The sequence below is a fragment of the Solenopsis invicta genome, chromosome 5, assembly GCF_016802725.1.
Source record: "Solenopsis invicta isolate M01_SB chromosome 5, UNIL_Sinv_3.0, whole genome shotgun sequence".
Taxonomy (NCBI): Eukaryota; Metazoa; Arthropoda; class Insecta; order Hymenoptera; family Formicidae; genus Solenopsis; species Solenopsis invicta.
This window is the reverse complement of record NC_052668.1, coordinates 16795829-16819148: the sequence shown is the minus strand read 5'-3', so window position 1 is coordinate 16819148 and position 23320 is coordinate 16795829. Positions and strand designations below refer to the sequence as shown.

Sequence of the window (23320 nt, the reverse complement as noted above, 5' to 3'; positions counted from 1 at the left end):
TAGCACTTTTAATTACCCGTCCGATTTATTGAGTCATACTGAAATCTTTACGTATTATTACGTAATTCGCATATTTTTTTTGTACTGCTACTTGATCGTTCGTTCTTTATAGAATAAAAAATTGTCGTTTGTATAAAAATAAAAAGATTCTGTGTTTTATAAAATGGAGTTTTAGAAATCCACTGGTTATTTCTAATAAAATAAAAGCTTCCACGTGATATATAATTTTATACAATTTTACAAAAAAATAACTTGAGAAAATTTTCCATCAAGCTAATAGTTTTTAATACAGATCTTCAAGATACTTCTTATTAACGTGCAATTCAATATTTTAATAGATTATAATTGTGCGATGAGAGAAAAAAAGTGCATCAGACAAATTACATCAGCTTAATTAGCATCTCGATGAGTTGATGATGTAAAATTCGATGACGTAAAACTCTAGATTCAGCAAGCTAGATAATGTTTAATTGCAAGAATGTGTTATGAACAAAGGCTCGTGGGAAGTCGGCATTTAACGTTCATTAACGTACTTAACGTTATGAAAATAGAGTCGCGTGGTGCAGCTCGTACACGTTTTGTAATCGGTTATCGGAGAAAATTTGGCAAAGTTGTTTTGCAAAGAAATATTTTGCATCACTTTTGCGCATCGCAATTGAGCTAATTTTCAATTTGCATAGTGATCATCCAACTAAGTTGTTAATTTGTATCAATTAAAACTGCGTAAACAAGTTTAAAAGCTTATAAATTAAAGCTTCTTTTCGATAGGCTACTGTACCCAGGTTCGACTTTCTGGAAAATTACATTTTGATGATACTTATAACTCTACTCTGCGGCAAATTTACATTTTCTCTAAAACAAATCGATCAGAAGAAAGAAAGTTAAATGTAATTTTCTTGCATCTTTCATAGCAAATACTTTGTAATAATATTACAGAAAACTTTCTGGAATCCGATTTATCACAAAAAATTCATGAACTCTGGAAAACTTATGAAGAATCGGATTAAAGTGTAATAAGCGAATTCAACAGTTTCCATCCCTCTTTCCGACGTTGTTTTCTTGTTATTTTATCATCGGTAATAAATATCAAAAAATTGTTTTCCGTTAATATTGTTACAAGATTGTTACAAGATTCCGCATTACGAACTAATTTTCAGGATAATAAAATCACGACGACGGTTTATTCTAAGCGGTCAAAGAAGAGAAAAATTCGCGTTCGTCTGCTTCGCGATTTCCGCTCGCTCGCGCGAGCGATTAGATCGGGAGGGTCCGAACGTTGCAGACGGACGGACGACTGCGGCGATGTAAAGCAACAGATGCATAGATATTTACATAATACGTCACTGTTCCTGCTGCCACACCCGCACGAACAGCCGCACGTGAATCCCTTTTTCTTCGCTCTTCCCTTGGCCATGTTCGCCGATGCGCTTTCTCTCTTTCTCTCTCTCTCTCTTTCTCTCTTCCTAGAATTCGTTCGCTCCGCCGCGTCTTCGAGGAAGCGTTCCGTATCCTCCCGAGCGTCGTTAGTGCACTGATGCACTATCGCGACGTGCCGTCCGATAGCTCGTCCGGAACTTCGCGTGCAACGCGTGCACTCGATATGCAGGTAGCATGGAACGAATAGAAGCGCAGCGACCCGATTTATTTTTATTTACGGCGAGATTATTTTTTCACCGCGCATCGGCGAATTGCAGGGCGATTCGGCAACGCGTAGCGTTATCAGTGTATTTTTATTATTTTTTTTACTTTGCTTTTTTTTTCGGAAAATCGATCGACTCGCGTCTTCCACTCGCTCCTTCGCTTCTTATCGCACGACGGCTGATCTGCCGTGCGGCTTATCAACTCCGTAGGCCTCACTTTGAATGTCGTACACTGGCACACGGTCGATGGGGCGACCGGCGGCGGCTAAGCATCCACTCGATTAGATCCAATTCGTTTAATTGTGTTAAGCACGCTTGAATACTTCCTCTTATTTTCGCGCGCGCGCGCGAGCGCGCACTGTACTACGTTCTCGGCGGTAGCGTCGACGGGGGTCAGGAACAGCGACTGTGCTAGGGCGAAGATTGATACAGGTTCGACCGACAACTGGCTCGCTAGGAACGTGACCTCATTCCGTGAATCACCAATTTTATAATAGTAGCTGCCTTTGAACGTTTCCCGCCACTTTATTTACCGCGCCGACCCCGCGGCGCGTTTCCTCGCGCCCGCACCAGCGCGCCGGCGAGAAGAAACTTACGAGGGGAGCGTATGTTTCACCAGTGATTCGCGTGATCAAATCGCAGCGGCGCCAATTAATAGATAAAACCAATTTGTAACGTATCACGTCGACGTTACGTGGGTCAAAGTTTACGCAGGGCGAAGAAAAAAAAAGAGATAAAGGCTCTCGTCCGCGAGATAACGAAATCGATGGGATTATTTGCCCGTTCTTCGCGACTTTAATTGCGACGATCGCAGGCGACTCGTAACTCGAGCAATTGAGGAAGGAAGTTTCGTGGAACATAATCCGCTTCAACATAATCCGCTTCTTCTATGAAAAGAAGAAGATGGTTTCCTCGGTGGTTCCTCAAGTTTGTCCCGGTATTTTTCAGCCAAATCCCGATTGACCCGTTGAAAATGCGCTCGACGGGCGCGATGCCGTGTTCACGCGGCAAGTACAAGTGCGTGGGCGTGCGTGAGTGCGTTACAATTCGCACGCTTTATTTCTTCTCTTCTGTTTCTCCTCTTAATCGGCGTTTGCCGCGCCGCGCCGCGCGCGTGTAACGTTATATAAATACAAAATTATTTCGGTCCGCGGGATCCGCGTGTTTGGCGGCACGCCAGGCGGCAGGGGTTGGACTGACTGCACTAATAACGCGACGGTGTGCGATACGCATGCCGGCGGTTGCATAACAGGTAGCTGAAGTGGAGGGCGGTATCGTATGGTAGGTACAACTACGACGGCGATGACGACGACGACGACGACGAAGCGCGCGCTTCGGTCGGTTGGTATAACGATCGCGTAGCTCGTTATTATGTAAATTGCATTAACGGTAGCTGCACGCCCTGCTGTTCCCCATTGCTTTTATAATATACTTCGAGCTGCATCGATCAGAGGATCCATTAGAATTAGATCCCTCCACCATGCAGAGTTAAATTCGTGCGCCTCTCTACTATAATCGTGAGCGATTCGGTACGTTCACTCTTGACACTTTTGACACGCATAAGTGTATATACTCGCGTGGAGAGCCAGGAACATTCGGGAATGATCGTTAAATCGAGCACAGATAGTTAAATCTCGTGTGAATAAATGCGAGAAAAGATAAAAGCGTTCGTGTTAAAGCGTTCGCGTGCGATAGAAAATTTGCCGGATTTAATGCAATTTCCCCAAAAGATCATAGATTTTGATTGATGCTGATTCCCTGTACGCGCACGTAGAGACGGGTTATTTTTTTATTTGGCCGAGAGAAGCGTCTCTGAGCGCTCTTACACTCGGAAGTATCTAGAAATTTTGACGTTGCACGGCGAGTTCGTGCCTTTTCTTATTCAGATCCTCCGGCGTCTTGCATTCTTTCTTATTTACAACAACGGACGTTTCGACACGTTAACTCATACTCTTCGAACTATTTGTTTCAATAAGTAAGGCGTACGTTTCAATAAATAAGAGCAAGAGCGGTCGCTTTGATTCCTTCATTGTTTGTCGAACAAAGTTGCAGCGGTAGCAAAAGAATGCAGTCCGTTCATTATGCACGGGATAATGATAACGATCGCATCGGCGATATGCGTATTACTTTTTTTTGTCGGTGTCTGCGCGATCATACTCCTTACGCAATGTCAGAACTATATCAGATATCCTGATTGTGTCAGAAATTTAAAATCATGCGTTTCAATCCAATCTAGAGAAAGAATCTTAAGAATACGCAGCGACTATAGTGCATTAATAGTGCACTAATTGTAAGTGCATTCTAAACTCCTTGTATTGTGATGATAATGTTATATCTTAAGTTTTTCAGATTTTACACAAAAACAATAAAATTATAATTATTACACATTGAACGAATGTCTTCTCTTAATACAGTGTTTTCAATTTCATGTAACTTGGGTGTTTAGAATATAACTTGGTTTGCTGGCACAGTGTAATTTAGTGTATCGTCAAACTGCTACCATAAAAAAAAAAATAAAAGATAGCGGGGTAGAGACAAGGAGGATGGTAGGAAGTACGAACGCAAAAATAATAAATGTGTGACAGAAATAGCGGGCGAGGGATAGTTGTGTCTGTGCGTGTCTCTGTATGCAGATCTGATGTATGAAAGTTCGATTTAGGTACGAAATGTACTCGTGAGAGTGGAGCGTGATCCGAGATGCGGATGTACGAGTACTGTCGGCGAAATAATAACGATGACGACAACGTCGATGATCGATGCTACTCCCGATACTACGTCTCGTGCGCCGCTACGTCACGATGCTCTAATCGTCAAAAATAACGAGTAGCAGCTGCTCCCACATAGAAAACATTCTGGGATCCAATTGGGGCCCGATCTAATTTCCCAAAAGAATCATGGACTCTATCTGAAAAATCTATGGAGATTCAGATCAGAAACGCTATGGTTTGATCGCGAACATTATCCTAAATAAATTAAAAAAAAAAGTCTGAAAGAAGATCTCGCTTGCTCTTTTCGATGTTTCTCTAAAGCTTTTTCCGATTTTTTTTTTGTCATCACTAATAAATGTCTACATGATGTAGCACTGTCGCAAAATAGTTCGGTTCTTATTTATAAGAAGAGAATGATTTTGAAAATAAAAATGAAAAGTGTTCGCCGCGCAAACTAAAAAAGTGAAACATGTATGTAGTAATCTAAAAATTTTTTGCAACATATAAATAAGTAAAATATTCAAATTGTTCTCAAATTATCCTCAAACATTTATTTTGTAAAATAAAATAAAAATGCAACGTATTATGTTCAATCTTTAAAAAAGTTAAGAAAGAACATTTATCTTATCTTTATTATATTAATAAAAACATAATAAAGGTTTAGAGAATTATCACTTATATTAAGATTATTATTTTTGCCGATTATTTAAAAATAATATATTTTTTTCTTACATTACTTTTTAAATCTATTTAATTTTGCATAATTCTCAATGAAATAAATTAATATTTCTTATAATTAATTAATTTTTAAAGAATAATAAATAACTAAATATTATTGCAGATACTATCTTTTCTATTCTATTGAATTCGATTTTGTATTAAAATGATTCTACAAAAGTATCGGATTTTATTTGTGAAAAAAAGAGATACAAATTCTTGCATCTGTTGCGATTTTAAAAAACTTTTGGGATAAAAATAGATTTTCCAATTGATTCATACACACAATACCGCAATGGATATCGGTATTCCCATTTGGATCAAATTCACATAGGCATTCTGATCGGAATCTGTACCTGAGAGACTTTGGGAAATTTCTATGCGGGATGTCGCATCGGCGAAAGAACGACAATTAACAATGACATAACGACGTCTCGCGATCACGTCATGTTCTTCGGCAGTGCTAGCGTGTATATATACATATGTATATAATGTATAATCTACGAATATTTGCCGCGGTGACGTTCCGCGTTGGAACGCGTGAAGACAGAGAGAGTGTAACAGAAACAGAGTACAGACAACTTACGGGTATAGGTCATTTGGCCCTGGTAGTAAGAAGGAAGGTACACGTGTTGCGCGTGCGGAGGCTGCCCGTACACATTCATGGCTGCCGTGCCGATTTCATCACCACCTACATACATCGTACACGCCATCGAGGTAAGGTCATGGTTTCATCAGAACGCTAATTTTGCACGATATACACTGCTTCTCTTTCTTTTTTCTAAGTTTTGCTCTCTATCACTGGGTTGTTTGAAAAAACAAAAAAAAAAGAACCGAAGCTATGCAGGCGTCGGGGCAAGAGCACGTGGCGTGGATTCTGGCTTATTCAATAAGCGTGCCGTCTCGCTAAGTTACAAATCGACATGAACTACATTCTCTGTTCTTTGCTAGGCGCACAAGTACGTCTTTCTACGCGCTCGGCTATAGATGATTCTGAGATGGGAGCGAAGGTATTTAAATGTCCCTACTGTCAGAAATAAAGTCTGCTGCGCTGGAACAACTAAAACTTTAACGGGAAGTTTCTACATCTACCAGTTCTATGTCAATGTAATACGTTATTAAATCAATAGACGATCCTTTAATTCAACACGTGATTTGAAATCTTAGAATAGCAAGATATTGTTAAACAATCCCGCGCGAAACATGTTCTTGTTGGAAATACTCTTGATTTGTATTTTATTTTTATTGTTAGATGTTTACGTATCAAGGTATTTATTCAAATTTTGTAAAAAAAAAATTTCCTGAGAATTTCTTCTCGGGAATTTTATTTAAAATTCTAGGAAAAATTTGAAAATATTTTAATGCAGCTTTAAAATAAAATTATTCTATTATACCTTTTAATATTCTTTAATCACAAGGAAAAGTCACTTAAGTTTTGAATATTAAATGTTTTGGAAAGATAATTAAACGCCAATTTATAATAATGTATTATTTTTTATTGTTATTTATTTTTTTAAATAAAAAGTCGAGTCACACAAAAATGCACGTAAATGTACACGGATGCGAATGCCATATTTATTGCTAATTGATTTATTGTTAATTGACATTTAGCATTATTGAGAAAAAATGATTAGAGGAGCAATTTTGTCAGAAAAAGAGAGAATTTAAATTTAAAATTTCAAAAATTTACACAAGTATTAATAAAAGAAAAATTCACAATTTTCAAGACTAAAAAAAAGAAATTCCATAAAAATTCTAGGTTTTCCCGATTGTTCCCGATAGTGAACATCCTGACGTAAACACGCGGTCAGTTTTATTCTTTAACTTTAACAAAGATATAATATACAACAACCCAGTGAATATTGGCTAAGTGCATGCTTTTGCAAAACATAACATAAACGCAACAGTCAAGCAAATAATAATTCCATTTAGCATTTTGATATCCATTTCGTAACTTTAATAGACAGAGCTAAGAACCTAGACCTTCGATGGATAGAGGGCTAAAATTTTCTCTTTTTAAAATTCGCGATTTTTTCTATTTATTTCGTATAGTTTTATACTTGTTGTGGTCTTGTGGATTGGGAAAGGTATCAGTTTCTATTGGGTAACCAAGTTTCACATGCTAATTGTGTTCGCGTCATGCATTCCCAGGGAGAAATGATAAGTCGGATCAACATTGATTCGATGTCGATGGCGTCGATAACTTTTCCAAGTCGAAAAATATCAATCAAATCGACATCGATCAGACAGCATTTATAATCTTCGATAGGTGTAATTAATAAAAACCCCAATAACAAATTCAAAAGTTGTAAGCTAAGTATTATATTAATGGTAGTTTGTTTTGTTTATGTGCAATTTGAGAAGTATTATATTACTGATTTAATTTCAGGAATATGTTAAAGTATTACAGGTAGATTTAAGTATTATAGGACGTATATTATATTCTTAAATAGAATGTATTTTTAATAAAATGTTTTAATTTCTAGTATGATTTTTCCATCCTTTCAGTCGATTAAACGACTTCCGAGAAATAATGGAATTGATGTCGAATCGATATTAATTCAATATCAATATTAACATGTAAATAGCATTAAAATTCAAACATTTTAACATCGATGTAGACGTCAAATTTGATCTCATTGCAACCGTCAAAATGATATCGATTTGATATCGATCCAACTTATCAATTCTCCCTGGATTGTACGCGGACATGCGGAAAACTGTTTTGTTCTCAGAACTCTACCGCTAGTACATCTAACTAATCTTCGCATTACGAATTGGACGAATATTTACTTGTCGATACGCATATAAATATTTGTAATTCAACTTTTAATTATTTTTCCTAATTCTCTAATATTTCGTTTTCGTAACTTTCCTCCATGCAATATAACTCAATACGGATTTTCCTTTCCTAGCGTGCAATTATTGTATCTACCGAAAAGTTTCACCTTCTTTCGACACCTATCTTATTTCGCCTATATAGCATACGTGAGAATATACTACAATAATGTGCCGTTTATACGCAGATAGATACATTTGGAAGGATATAATTTAAAGGCTAGAAGGCCTTCAAGACTAGAAAAGTTTGTTAGATAACTGTCGTCTTTATGCGCGTTATCAGTTTAAGCTAAAGCATTGTTTTACTATCAATTTGTGCTGTCTCTTACATATATCTTAATTTATGTCGATGCTAAAACCCTAATATGCAAGGCAAAATAATTATATGCTAAGCGCGATAAGCTGTCAGAATATAAAATAGGTTTACAAAACTTATTGCGATATCAGAAACAAGCTGTTTCTGAAACAACTGCAATATTATCAATATCTTTAAGCATACAAGCTTATTAAATTTTTTATAAATTTCTATGCAATTCGTTTTGTTCCAATATCGCAAATTTTCATCAATAAATTATGCAGCAAATAGAAATAGTAAGCAGCAAAAAGATAATAAATGGTTACGTGATTAAATAGGAGTACTCACCGCCTTCGTCCTCGCTGTCACTCATAAATGTCTCCTGCATGGATTCAGGTGCTTGAACTCTATATTTCTCTTCAATAGTGACGGTGTGAGTTGTTGTGATGACAGTCTCCGTGACAACTTTCAGCGTTTCAATGACACTTATGTAGCCGAGCTTTTGTGCGATATCCAGAGCAGTCTGTCCATTCTGTGAAAAATAATTTACATCGAGTGTGATTATACTCTGTTAGCTTCTGACGTATAGAATTTTAATGTAAAAAACGACAAGATAAAACTTACGTTGGTTACGGCGTTCGGTTTAGCTTTACTTTCCAACAGCAGGTTAATAACGAGCGTGTGCCCTTGTTGTGCAGCTTGATGGAGAGGAGTGTAGCCAGCGTTTGTGCTGCTGTCAACGGCAGCACCAGATCTTAGAAGGAATCGTACCATAGCTGCCTGACCAAAGTGAGACGCTACATGCAATGGTGTGTATCCAGCCTGAAGAAAGATAAAATACAATAAGACGTAAGATCTCTTCTTGCACTATGTCTATTAAATAATTAAGTTTAATTTTGTATAATTCAACGAGTTATTTTACTATTTGATCTAATGCGTCTTATTTGTAACGATGCTTTAAAATCAACAGTAATCACACTACTGTACCGTGTCATGTAGATAGGTGTTATTTCAAAGTTATCAATGGACATATAGAGCAATGAACAATCACTTGTGAAGATTACGTCATCTGTGGTAATTTAATTATGTATAAAGTGCTAACATACTGTAACTAAAGTAACAATCGTAGTCGCGTCGATATTCCTATAATCAGACCAAATACCTATTTTTAACTGCACAAACAACTTCGGCAGTTAAAAATAAGTGTTTGCAGTTTACACATGTACGAAAGTTAGAGAAAAGCTTATCGATTATATTACCTTAGTTTTTGCGTCGATCTGAGCACCATTCTTCACAAGAATGGAGGCGACATTCACTTTATCTTCTTGTGCGCATAAATGTAGAGGCGTGAGGCCATTCTGTAAAGCGTAAAAATAAATATAACGTAAGATTTTATAAATAAAAGTTAATTGAAAATTAACATCGTGTACTTTTTTTTATCTACCTTCGCTTTGTGATTTGTGTCTGCTTTATGCTCGATAAGAAGGGTTGACATATCAGTATGTCCTTCTTGTGCGCTCAAATGTAACGGTGTAAAACCAGCCTTTGATTCTGCATTGGCTTTCGCTCCGTATTCTAGCAAAGTAGTTGCAATGTCCATCTAGCGAAAACAAAAGTGATGAAGTTATTTGCCATCACGAATACTCCTAAAAATTAATGTTGTATGATCATACCTGATTTTTGCGTGCAGCGATATGCAATGGTGTGTGGCCATTTTTAGCCATGGCATGTGGCGAAGCTCCTTTATCGAGTAAAAGTAAAGCCACATTTTGATGATCGTAATGAGAAGCTACATGAAGAGGCGTTACTCCGTTCTGCAATTAACAGATAACAGGTTTGTTATCATGACATATAGATTAGTGTGCCATAAAGCGTGCAAGTTAATTAACTTTAGCTATTTCGCTGCTCCGATCTTGACAGAGATCTCGCGTGAGAAAGATCTGGCGTCCAGAATGATTAACGATGAGTTCACCAAGAATATCGTTTCAGTCCTTGAAACAACATGTAGAGCGATTTTTCCGAATTGATTGTGTCGCAAAAGAATCTCATTCGCGGAGAATTATCCGTACGAGACTTTCGAACGATTTGAAAGTCTGGCGGAAGTCTGGCACTGAGTTGTGATATACGCGGTTCCGTGATATCGAAGGTTTGATAATAGAAGTGAGACGTATACGTTTTGAATCTCCGACAAATCTCCGACGAATTTTTTGCGAATGCGGGGATCGTTCGAGATTCGGCGGTACGAACGGAGCAAAGCATTTGTTAATACGTTCGACAAATCGGTGGGCGTTAGCGCGTCCGTGGAAATGCTGGCTCAATAGCGAGAATCCGTTATAAATTTCGCCGAATCTCGGAGCAATCTCCAGATTTAAGACTTTGCGCAGTGCGAGCGGTAGCGTTACGCTTTCGTCGCGATCAACACCGTACCGAATAGACGATCTGACAAAGTGCCGCAACAGATACTATTAATTTTTAAATGCATACATTTAGAAAGCACTTACCTTTCCTTGAGCGTCAACAGGCGCATTCTTTTGTAGTAACAATCGAGCTACGTTCATATTGCCATACTTGGCCGCTAAATGCAAGGGAGTAAATCCTTTCTTGGTCGTTGCGGTAAGCGAGGCGTTATTTTCTAATAAAACTGATGCAACCTGTGTGCAATCACAAAAATGCGTTATGAAAGAAATCTGTCTCTTAGATTAATATATAACATTTTGTAATTTTACCTCCTCTTGGCCTTCTTTAGCAGCGATATGAAGCGGTGTATATAAATCCTTTGTTGTAGCATCTACACCCGCACCGTGTTGAAGCAGTAACATCACAATATCGACGTTACCTAGGCGAGAAGCGACGTGAAGCGGTGTCTGTTCCTCCTACAAACAATTCGCATTTCTTTATATCCGCACTTTTATACGTAACAAATTTATCCTCAGCGATGAAAGTTATTTATATTGATTATTATTAATTAAGCATAATACTTACTCTTGCTCTAGCGTCGACTTGGGCGCCGTTTCTAAGAAGTATCCTAATAATATCGGTTTGGTTTGCTCTGGCAGCTAAGTGTAACGGCGTTTCGCCTCTTACTGTTGGTATATCGGGGCTAGCTTCGTGTTGCAATAAGTAAATGACGATATTCATACATCCCATAAAACTCGCCACATGTAGTGGAGTTAATCCGGACTGGAAAAAAAATATACATATATCGCTAAATTTCGTATATTTGCAACTTCGTATTCTCATAAACATTAGAAGTAACTAAAGTTATTTCTAATACGTATATGTAACATAGCAAGTAATAAAAAGTTAGAAGCTTGAAAATGTCATACCTCAGTCGTAGCTTCGATGCTTGCTTTGTGTTTCAGAAGGAGTTCGACGACCTTTATGCGATTCTTTTTGCACGCGATATGAAGAGGGGTGAATCCGTTGAGCGCTCGCGCGTTGGGATCAGCGTTTCTATCAAGAAGTAGTTTAGCTACGCGTACGTGGCCGCAGTGTGCAGCCACATGCAGCGCAGTCAAATAGTCCACCGTCACTTCGTCCACGGGTGCACGGTGGTACAACAAAATTCTCGCGGCGTCAACGTGATCCCCTTGAGAAGCCATGTGTAACGGGGCAAGACCATTCTGTTCACAAAAACCGAGTGGTAATTAATCTCAGCGACCGAGAAACTTTTTGCCGGCGAGACGCACGCGGTCAATTTGTACCTTCGTTTTTGAGCCAATGGGTGCCCCCTTTTCGATGAGAATGTCAACTACTTCGTGATGACCAGACCTGGCCGCGCAGTGCAGAGGAGTCAGACCATCTCTCGTTTTCGCTTCGATGTTTGCTCCCTTGCTCATGAGGAGATTAACCATTTTAATCTTACCCCATTTCGCCGCCACGTGCATTGGTGTGATATTGTGCTGCAATTGCAAGAAGAATATTCGTTCAGAATCTGGATCTTTTAGTCCGTCTTCCTCTCCAAAAGTTACGTACCTTTGCCGCGAAATTAATGTCCGCACCTTTGTCATAAAGCAAGGAAGCGATTCGGTCGTTGCCATAATGTGCGGCTATGTGAAGCGGAGTGAAACCGCTCTTCGATGTTACATCGGGATTATGATCGTTCTGTAATGGGAGGAAAATTGAGGAAATTATATGCAAACGTAAATTTCAGTCTATTACTATTCTAGTATAATCTTTAATACGAATCGTGACTGACAAGGCAAGTAAACGATAACTCACTAGTAAAAGTAGAGTAGCCGCTTTGCAGTCGTCTTTCTTAGCGGCGATGTGTAGGGCAGGCAGTCGAACTTTACCACGTGAATCATTTTCTAATAGAACGGCTACTACCTTGTCGTGACCCTGTTGCATAGCCACCGCCAATGGAGTGAAACCGTCCTGTACGATGAGAAACGTGTATATCATATGTGTATAATTTAATATATTTAGATATATTAAATTTTTAATAGATATACGTATGAATTATTAAATAACAATTTAGTCGAAAAAATAAAATTGAGAATTAATAATAATAAGTAATATATAATTGAATAAACAGATTGTTTGTCTGAGCCAATGCTGATATTTTTGTGTGTATTGATTAGTGTATTCAATAACGCAAAAATAGCAGCGTTAGTTCAAGTAATCTTTGTGTATTTAACTATTATTCTTAGAGCCTTATTTTATGTTATTTATTAAATTATATATATATATTTTTTATATATTATAATTATAATATATTATATTATATTTTGAATATTAAAAAATTTGACATTAACGAAAACTCGCCGGAAAGTAAAATGAAGCAGTGCGCAGCGTTTCATACAAACCTCGGTTGCCAACGTTTGATTCGCACCCTTGCTGAGGAGGTACTTGACCACAGAGTCATGGTTTTCCTGAGCAGCCATATACAGCGGCGTGAACCCATTTTGCGATTGTGCGTTCACAGAAGCACCTCGTAATACAAGCAATTGTACCACCTCCTCTTGTCCAGCTAAAGAAAAATATCGGTGTCTCGTGAATTATTCGTCTCACAGAAAGACGCTTCGCGACGCGAGATATCGGAGACTTTGCAAGAGAGGTAACGAGAGAAATAAACGTTTATTTAAAATCATTCGCGTCCTTGTCCCGTATGCATTTAACGAGTGGCGAGATCCATACGAGAAGAGATAGCACGACAGAAAGAGAGAAAGAGAAAAAGAGACGGAGAGATAAGAATGTGTGCACGCTTACCAAGAGAAGCTATGTGCAATGCCGTGTTTCCCTTTTTGGTAGCGGCATCCACAATTGCGCCGCGATTTAGGAGTTTTCTCACGATTTCCAAGTGACCGTCCTTAGCTGCCAGATGCAAAGCGTTTAAGCCATTCTGCAACATACAAAATTCATATTATCACCAACGAGCTTCTCGAGATTCAGACAATACAAGGTTGTGCGTTATGTCAAAATCTGTGGACGACATATCGATAACTTACGGCATTAGAAGCGTTGATATCCACTCCGGATTCCAAGTATTCCAAAACCTTCTCGAGTTGTCCAGCACGAGCTGCTCGTAAAAATGCAGTACTAGGATCACTCTGAAAAAAAAAGATAATATATACATAATTCATTTGATATTTAAATTATTCAGATGAAACTTAAGAAACCTTCGTGTTCCCCGGATTCGTATTTTTTATTCTTTATATTCTTTTCACTTTAATAAATCAGGTAAATTTAAATACGCTTGTTAAATAAATAAATTTAAATATTGCAACATGTATATAAATCTCGAAGAGCATATCTCGAAGTGATGTTCATTCAAGGTTCTCTTATGCAACTTTTTTGTTATTTATTCAAGAATCAGGTTTAGAAGACACGATCATCTTATTTTCCTTTTTTATCTTATTTTTCTGTTTTGATATTCTGAGTAAAACGTAAAAATATTCCAAAATTTATTTTTCATAAAATTTCTTGTTTTTGTTACATATACTAGTCAAAAAAACTTGAGTTTTGAAAATAATCACAAAAAACATAATTTGAATCTTTATAAATTTTCCAATAAAATATTAGATTTTTTAGAAGAAAATAGAATTCAATACTAACTAGATTTTAGAAACATTTTTATATGAAAATCTTTTTATTATAAAGTTCATGTGCTAGCGATACCAGCTTAAAGTATCAGCGAAGTTTATCCCGCCTCTTCGGATACTCTTGGCACATTTCTGCAATGCGACATAATTAGTCCGTTTACAGGAATGCAAGGACACGTAGGTGTAGAGTTCTACACGCAAACGTATTTCTAGGAATTAATTAAACATAATCTGACGAAAGAGAAAAAGAGGAACAGAGAGAGAGATCATCCCACGCACACATAACGTATAAGATGTCAGTTAAAATTTTTTTCCAAAAGTAAATACAAATGCACTTAGAAAACGTATTTAAAATACATTTTTTAACTAATTTCAACTCTATCTAAACCATCTGTAGCTTGGACTATATTGTATACTTGTTTTGTACGACAATCGATCGATTGACTTTTTTAATTCAATATGCAAATACTTTAAATTTAATTATTCTACTAAAACACTATGTTAATTACTAATTACCGTTCTTAATTAAAAATTCTTTATTTTGATACAACATAATTTTGAAATGTTCAACATTTTTATGTGAAACAAAGATAAAACACTTTTTGAAATAAATTCGCGTTAAAAAATGCATGACAACAGTATTGTAATTGTAATTATTTTGTGTATTTGCAATTTACAATCCTGCTTCAATTTGCGAAACGTCATTAGCACGTATCTCGTCTTTGCAAAAGCCAAGATATAATTTTCGTTTTCAATTATGTCTGTTAATGGTTTTTTGAAAATTGCTCACTGCAAAATTGAAAAATCATAAAAAAATATTTACTATGCTTCCTTAAATAATTTTAAAACTTTTATTTAATAATTTTTAAAGAATTTTTCTTTTTTATTGATGTATTTTATGCACTTTTAATATATGTAAAAATAATTTGGCCACATACTTTGTTTTGTACATTAAACATCCACTATCTTATCAATCATGTTTAATACAATCGACATTAATTCCGGGAAGTAGGTGGGTCATGTCGACTGGCTAATAAGCACGAATCGCACAACGCGGGTTAGTAATTAACTACAGATTTAGAGCGTGGGGCGCCACACAGTCTGCAACAAGAGCTGACAGAAATCTGGCTCTCTCTCTCTGTGTCTGTCTGTCTGTTCTATGGCTCCCACCCTTGAATCGACCCCCTTCTTTCCTGTATTCGAACCCTCGTATATTCGAGACCACCGAATGGATACATAACAGTGCATATACCCCCTACATGTCGCCGCGACCTATAACTGATTCTACAGGATATTGCAGAGCCACCGGATGTGCTCTTTTAACCGCAGCTTCTTTTCGGCCACTTTAATAGTCATCCATTTATTACTCCAACCTATTGTGCATGTTCGTAGCTACATCCCGAATTGAAGTTCTACTTTGTATACCAATGCGAGTTGAAATTGACTGAAAAATATAATGTAGTCATTAATCTTTCCGCTCTTGCCTCGCTGAAAGCTCTGTTTTTATCTCTAATTGCTCGAAGATCGTAAGCTAAAAGTTTTCGTTGAGAGAAGACTCCAAATCGACCACAAAATCTACAGTAAAAATAACGTCCGACGGTTTTAAAAACATCCTGTACAAGCCGTATTGGTCTCCGGCTAGTTCGCGCGGGATGAAAGCCAAGTCAAGCTCGAGTCAATGGACCTAAAGCAACCGCACGTTCTGCTCACGCGGAAGACAATAAATATCGGGATTGTTACAATCTCCAACTAGTCTGCCACGTAAATATCCTCCGGTGGCACGCCAAGACAGAAACTGCGTCAGTGTAACAAACGCAAATATTTGTAGCATGCAGTTGCAACAGCCTAGCAATTGTAAACTATAAAATGCAGAGATCAAGAGTAATCCGTTGAAGTTTCGAAATAATGTACAGCTCTCTGGTATAAATTCGACCCTGTTAATGCTGCCAACAGATAATCCTTGTACGTATAAATAATTTCAATCTTTTTGCGAAAAGGTTAAAAATTTTGTTAAAAAGAGGAAAAAGAAGATAATCTTGAAAGCCGATTTTAAACGGTACGCGATTTGCATTAAAATTCAGGATGGAATTTTGTTTCCAATTTTACATGTCATTATATATTTTAATACATATAAAATATATGCACATATTCTGACCTTTATTTTATCACAATTGATACATTTATCTGATATATACATATGCATTCCGGTTTGTCTCTTCTTTTTCATAGATTGCAAGCATGTAAAATTATAAATAGAACATGAATTATGCGGACGAAGCGAACCTTTGAATTTTGTGGCCACAATTAGCTGCGGAAACGTACAATATCTTGACGGATCGGGTTGCTTGAGACCGTTACATAAAATATTGCGTGTGGAAACGACGTAAACCGCCAGGCAGTTCTGTGGGAGTTGTAACGGTGAACCTATCTTAGCGTACCGCGCGACCGTAGGTGGTTTTACCGAGAGGCAAAGGTTTTATCGTCATGCGCTCGAAGCACACGCCTGATAAATCGATAATTCAGTTCTTCGCTGTTCTTGCGCTCGTACGCAACTTTTCCCATCGTTTTTTGTCGATGTCCAGTGCAATTTATACGAGGAATAAAATGCCAACTTTGTATCGTAAACACTCGAGGCAATTATCGAAGGATCGTTATCTGACGTATCAATAATTATCAGATGGAACTCCGTTTGACTTATTAGTTTTCGCGACGGGACGCGCGAATGCGATAACTTGATGTTTCAAAAGAGAAAAAAACGAGAAAATGAAAGAAAATGCTCTCATGCGGTTTTTATCCGCTAAAAAAAAAAATTATGTTTGAAATAGTCTTAAATAATCTCTGCGTATTTTTTATTATTAAAACAATTTTTTTTTAATTGCGACATTACTTCATTTATTTAAAATTTGCATTGTAAGCGGCAGGCGAGAAACCTACCGTTGTGAACGAAATGATGATCTGAGATTTTCGAGAGAACGAGGCGTAAAAGTGATATCGAGTTACGTCCGTTTAATTCCCGAGTATCTCATTTCGCTTACTGTACAAGAATTTATTTGTCAGGCTTTGATACGCCAGGCAGAAATTAGAGATGCAAATAGAGTTCGCATTGCGACGGTCATTATCGCGTATAATCTCGTCGAGTTGAACTTGCTCACGGTAATATATTCGTAAATAAAGCGACTGCCGGCGTTTTTACTGGCCAGACAAAGTGCGACTCGACTGTCGCGATCTGACGTGTCGTATCGACTTGCTGGCGCGACATTTTTCTGAATAGTCAACAAGCACGATATCTCCCGTATAAATAAACCTCCGCACTCGTGCACCGCAAGACGTTTACTTGATCCACGCCGGAGAGAATGTTGAACGATAAATGCACAATAGGTTGCTCCACCTCATGCTTAGACGCACATTGAAACATTTTCTAAATTATTGAGATTATATTCTCTAAATCTAAATCAGTGAAATCTTATTGACTTGCAGTGCTATACTTATATAACTGTAATCAGTAACTATCTCACTATTTATTATCTGTTAGCGATTGCAATTAATAAAGGATACTCTCACTGATCGGAATCAGTGTATAAATACTGAAATCAAACTATTCATTGCGTTGCAATAAATAATACACTTCATTCAGATTTGGAGTATGAGGGAGAGTAGAGCATCTTTAAGATTTATGTATTCTTCAACAAATAACGTGACTTTAGAAAAAAAAAAATAAATAAAAATAAGAATTTTCAGAGTCTGTTTTCGTAATAAAGAGTTACGTCACTATCCGAGATATTTATGTTAAACGCATATCGTCAGCAATACTAACTTCTTTATCGTATATCTAAAAAAAAAGTCATGTAATATTTATAGAGCGATTCAGTAGAGTATATGCACGAGATAGGCACAAAGCGGCGAACTTGTGACAACCTGTATACAATGGAGAAAGCACGGCTATATTTGATCCACGTTGGTACGCAGAGGCTTACGAATGTGTTTACGAGTGTAAGCGAGTGTTGCGTACGCAAGGGAATCTGCTTCACGCAGGCTGCTTCGGCATGTCTTAAATAATTCAGACCGTCAGTTCCTCGTGTTAAAGAAAGGTATCCCCTTCCGCGTCCGCTTCCTTTTCGTTCCTACTGCAATCACTCACTTTCTTTTGAAACAGGGGAAAAATTTCACTGACATAGGAAAATAAGAAAACGAGGAAAAGTTACACGAAAAAAAGAATTCTGTTACAGCAAGATTGTAACTGTTACTGAATATTTCAAAGAAGCAATAAAACGTTGCCGTCATAATCAATTGTTTGATGCTAAATACGACAAAATTTATTTTGTAGACGAATCTTAAATTTATTAGAAATAGGTGAATTTGCTGTTAATTAAATAATACGATAATAAGATTCAGTAAATCAAATTTTGTAAACAAATCTGAACAAAAAGATTACGGTTTAAAAATTAGTTACGTAGTAAACAGTCGAAGAGATACATCGTATGAGAAAAATACTCAAAAATTTACAACTTTTCTGATATAATTTAAGAGCTGTATTTAAAACGAAATAACAGCGTAGTTCAAAGAAATAGAAAATATGCTTAAAAAATACACAAGAAGCATTGTTTTCAACACTAAAATCTTGTGACCGATATATTGGCTATTTCTCGATTTAAATTGTATTACATAAATCGCGGTCTTATTACTATTAAAAAATTTACATTCGTGTATATTTATTTCAATGAATAAATTTTATATAAATTTATTCATTAAAATAAATCTTTATTTAAATACGAGATAGAAGTTTATTTCTAGCAAATAAATCAATTAAGAAGAAAAAACAGAGATATTTCACAGAAATACATTTCATTATCTCTATTGAATTTTGTTATCACTATTAAATATCGAGAAAAATTAATATACGCTTTTCATCTTTTTCTCTCAATGTACGAATAAAAAATTCCTTGAACTTTTACTTTCTATTGAGTGAATACACGTAGGCAATCGTAATAAGAGAAGGGTACCTTTTCCATTTATAGTGCGCGTAACACGAAACGACACACTTTTCTTTAAAAGGTATAAATTAAAAGAAAACTTGTATTTTTGTGCGCGCTCGACGCAATCCACTTTCAGAAATTAAAAGCGATCTATTTATTTACTATAATAAATCGTCTCGTATGTCTCCCCGTTTCATAAATTCGCAATGTTTGGTCAGTAATACGATATCTACGAATAAACACTTAACAGAATATAATGCTCGAATTTCTCTCGTGTGTGCTCGAGCAAATACAATTAAGCTATTTTCTTCGTTGCTTTTTACTTGAGACGCGCAAAGTGCATTCGCGCTTAAAGAGCTGTTGCGTGCACGCGGTGCACGCCGAAAGTGCCTGAAGTGCTCCAAAGACGTCAATTGCACGTCAATTAAGTAACGTGACTGATAACTTCATTATATCAATCTGTTGCAATCTTGGCAAATACTCTTTGTAGCTTTGTTTTCAAATGGTGGTCTGATTCACTAGAATCTACGTTTAATTATTTAGCAATAATTGTATAACAACTTTAATCATTAATTGTCACATAATTATAAAAAGGGAAATAGAAGATTGAAAAGGGAATAAGAAGATTACGAAATAAGAGGAGTCTGAAGCTTTAGTGCTAAAGAAACTTTCATAATGTAGTTTCTTTCTCGTACCGTAATAAAATGACGATTTTTTTAGGATGACAAGTACACGTTATTTTTCACGAATATATATCTGGAATTGTGGTTTTCTTCTGATCAGGCACGAGCGCTCAATGATCTCGGTTGCGGTTTTCTCGGCGATCCAAACTGGAGAACCCATTGCGGGCAATGTACTACACGCAAGTGTACTCACTTCACTTGCTGTCTGGGCAGGGACGCTTTGAGGGTTTCCGGAGCCCTTTAGGGAACGCGAAAGGAGTCGCTAAACATAGAATCATTGAGAGAGAGAGAAAGACAAAGAGAAAGAGAGAGAGACTGAGACTGCGCACCCCATCAATTCCGGTGGCGATTTATAACACTTGGCCCCTTACTTTAAACATTTAAAAAAAAAGCACTCTGCGCCGCAATGTGTATGAATTATTCATAGTCGCATTTAAAAAAAGAAGTTCTCCTTTTCGCGTTGCGCAATGTCGGATATCCAAAGAACGGTAATGCACCAAAAAGAATTGGAGTATCGCGCTTTAAACGAAACGAACAATGATCCCGCACGCAAACCGGCTGAAACGAGGAAGGGCGGGGAATATAATTCAACGGATAACTCGACCTGGGTCGTTAACCGAGTAACAGCGCGGTCGCGCATGCAGGCCGCGACAAAGTTTAGAATTTACGTCGCGGCTAACGTTACACGTCCCTCGTTTGTCGTCCGCGTCTCTTCCGTTTTATAGAAAATCTTTATCGTCGCGGTGAAGCACTTCCGACTCGGAGGTATAACAGAGGTGGGTAGTCCGATAGATTGGCATTCGTTATCGATTCGCCGAAGCAGTAATAAGGCTTTCTCTCGTCCTCTTGTCTAAACTGTCGAACGATTTTGACGCGGTAAGAAAGAGCACATTGGTCGCAATGAGCGTAATGGCTATGCGACCGCTTGCAATTTCTGGCGATGCATCAAGCTAACTATAGCCACGCCATGTGCCAAACTAACGGCAGCGGCCATAGAATGCTTCCGAACGTTGCCGCGATAGCTTCGCTCTCACGAGCAACAAAAGCAGGAATTGGTGCTCGCGATCGTCTGCCTATGATAAAAGAAGTTCTACGTTTGAGAAACGGCGGCGAGTATCCGCGAACGATACGCAAGGGAAACTTTGTGAGGATTGACCAGGATTGACGCGGTCGCGGAGGCGCGCGACTTCGGGGATACGTTAAAGCGCGAACGGAATAGGAAGCCGAAGTTACACGGGTCCAATCCTCCGATAATAATTTCGGAATCGCGCCGTCACGGTCCGTCCTTTGCCGTAGCCATGATAGTGCAGCGGGAGAGGGCAACGACCCACCGCGCGGGGATCAACGGACCTCGTACAGGTATCACACTTTTTCCCTTTCACAAAGCATCCTTGCAACGGTCCCGGCGAACGCCACAAAAGCCTTCTTCGATTGAAAAACCGTGATTGCATTTAAGCTATCGCCGACGTACAATAGATCATTAACCCTGGAACGTGGTATCTTAATAAAGAATTGTGCAAAAAGAAGGATAACAGAATAAGGATTTTGATAAATTGAATTCTTCGAGAGGATCTTTAGAAAAAGATTATCCCGAATCTCGTGAAAAAGAGATAACATCGGGATAATCGTTGAAGGTTGTTGCTCGTGTAAAAAAATTAAAAAAAAAAGTAAAGTGTTTTCATCAAGATTGCAAGAATTAGAAATCTTATAAAACACGTTTAAGGGATTTAACATTTGATTTAAATATAATTACTTTGGTGAAGCTTCGTCGAGAGCAAAAGACGACGAATGCTCCGACGCGTGTCTTTAATATCAATTTATATTTTAACAACGTTGAATTTTGTCGCGAGGTAGTCTTGCTAACGAAGGCTGTTAAGTTCTGTTCCCATCAAGACTCGTGATTAGTCAAAGAGAAAAGGTATCCTAGGCGGTAACGCGACGATATGCTTCGCGCAAAGGACAGCAATTAGAGCCACGACAATGACAAAACGGGGCCCCGAGTTCATTGACTGGCTAAAGATGCTGGCTCGAGCTTGATAGAGGAAGGATAATAAGCGGCGAAAGAAGAGAAGAGCGATGCGACGAGATGGGGAGACGAGGTAAGGAAGAACGCGGAGCGTATAGCGCGAGCGACGAAGCGTAACCGGTCGAACAACGTGTTCGCTCGCGTTTTCCGATCAATGAAACTTTACGCCGAAGAAACGCCAGCTCGGTTAATACCACCGTAATGGAAAATGCTCCACGACGAGATATATACATGTGCGAAAGAACATTATGACTTTTTTTAGATCGCGCAATCTGGGATAAATTTATACCTGACGTGAGCTGTCTCCTCCCAGAACGCTGCCGCTCGTAATTGAAATTCCTCCACAGCTTACTATATTACGTTAAAGCGGGATGAATGTAAGGACGAGATAAACCTGTAATTCGATTCTCCGAAAGGGCGAATCTCAAGTGCTCATAAAAATATTATATATATCACTTACGTAAACGTTTAATAATTTGTCATGTCAGAATCGCCGTAAAAGCTTCGCCCGTGCACCGTTCATCATTTACGTTTTATAATCGATTATCGGGTGCGCTCGATAAAACCTAATCCTAGGTTTCTACAAATAGTACACTAATCTCAGAATAATTTTATAATATGCGACGAGAAGAATTCAGCGTGGCCTGACAGACTGTAATTCATTCTCCTCTCCTGCATTCGCGCGTACCGGCAGGGAATTTATTCAGGGATGCCATTAATCACGCGGTGATAAACAAACGGGAAATAAACTTCGCGAGATATTAACGATCTTCGTTATACCGTCCGTCGCTCGCGGATCTAGACGTCAGGCGTGGAATGGCCTGGATGCAAGTGGTGGCTGGCGCTAGGCGAGCGATCAGGCAATTAGTGGTTGCGGTAATAATGACGGAGTAGCGATAACAACAATCTTGGCTAAGTAGTCTAGACTCACAATTAGCTGGCCGCGCGCTGCATTAAAAGCAGCGAATCAATCGACCGCTACATCATAAATCGGCGTACAAAATCGATAACTGATGATATCGGATATCGTTTCGAACGCACTAAATGTGGTAGGCTGCGATTGAGCTAGTTGACTAATCGCCAAGCAATTAATTAGAATTCAGCTCGCGTAAAAAAAAAGACAAGTTGTCGTTTGTGCACGCACGGCGCCGAAAAATTAATGAGAGAAATATATCATTACGCGTGCGCGATTACTGAATACTAATTACGATTGTAAGAGCATTGCGCGAGTATACTTTTTCGAATTGAGCCATAAGAGAGATGTCCCTCCGAGCCACGTTCTGGACAGTGACGCCTCGACCCATCAATACCGATGATTAATGACAATTTGCATCGGTCACTGGCCGAGGGAGAATTTGAATATCCTGATCGAATCTGCAACTCAATCCGCGCGTCG

At 38.0% G+C, this 23320-nt stretch overlaps 1 protein-coding gene across 20 annotated transcripts in view; it reads right to left on the bottom strand.

Annotated features, from left to right (window-relative positions):
• Nucleotides 1–23320, bottom strand: part of LOC105205869 (extracellular matrix-binding protein ebh) — a 100518-nt gene that overhangs the window by 55200 nt on the left and 21998 nt on the right. For 17 of the 20 annotated variants that reach the window (XR_005574733.1, XR_005574736.1, XR_005574734.1 and 14 more), the window contains exons 3-18: nucleotides 13649–13750; nucleotides 13410–13542; nucleotides 13007–13170; nucleotides 12420–12575; nucleotides 12174–12302; nucleotides 11903–12100; nucleotides 11525–11821; nucleotides 11181–11378; nucleotides 10925–11071; nucleotides 10700–10849; nucleotides 9872–10012; nucleotides 9643–9798; nucleotides 9458–9556; nucleotides 8823–9020; nucleotides 8547–8730; nucleotides 5652–5756 (exon numbers count right to left, since the gene is read on the bottom strand). Coding sequence is in view for 15 of the 20 variants with exons in the window: in XM_039448997.1 (XP_039304931.1) it covers nucleotides 5652–5756; nucleotides 8547–8730; nucleotides 8823–9020; nucleotides 9458–9556; nucleotides 9643–9798; nucleotides 9872–10012; nucleotides 10700–10849; nucleotides 10925–11071; nucleotides 11181–11378; nucleotides 11525–11821; nucleotides 11903–12100; nucleotides 12174–12302; nucleotides 12420–12575; nucleotides 13007–13170; nucleotides 13410–13542; nucleotides 13649–13750 (2557 nt within the window). In the remaining 5 variants the exon portion in view is untranslated. Of the gene's footprint in view, nucleotides 1–1332; nucleotides 2492–5651; nucleotides 5757–8546; nucleotides 8731–8822; nucleotides 9021–9457; nucleotides 9557–9642; nucleotides 9799–9871; nucleotides 10013–10699; nucleotides 10850–10924; nucleotides 11072–11180; nucleotides 11379–11524; nucleotides 11822–11902; nucleotides 12101–12173; nucleotides 12303–12419; nucleotides 12576–13006; nucleotides 13171–13409; nucleotides 13543–13648; nucleotides 13751–23320 lie in introns of those variants that run through there. The other 3 variants (XM_039448995.1, XM_039448996.1, XM_039449002.1) reach the window with 3 other exon arrangements.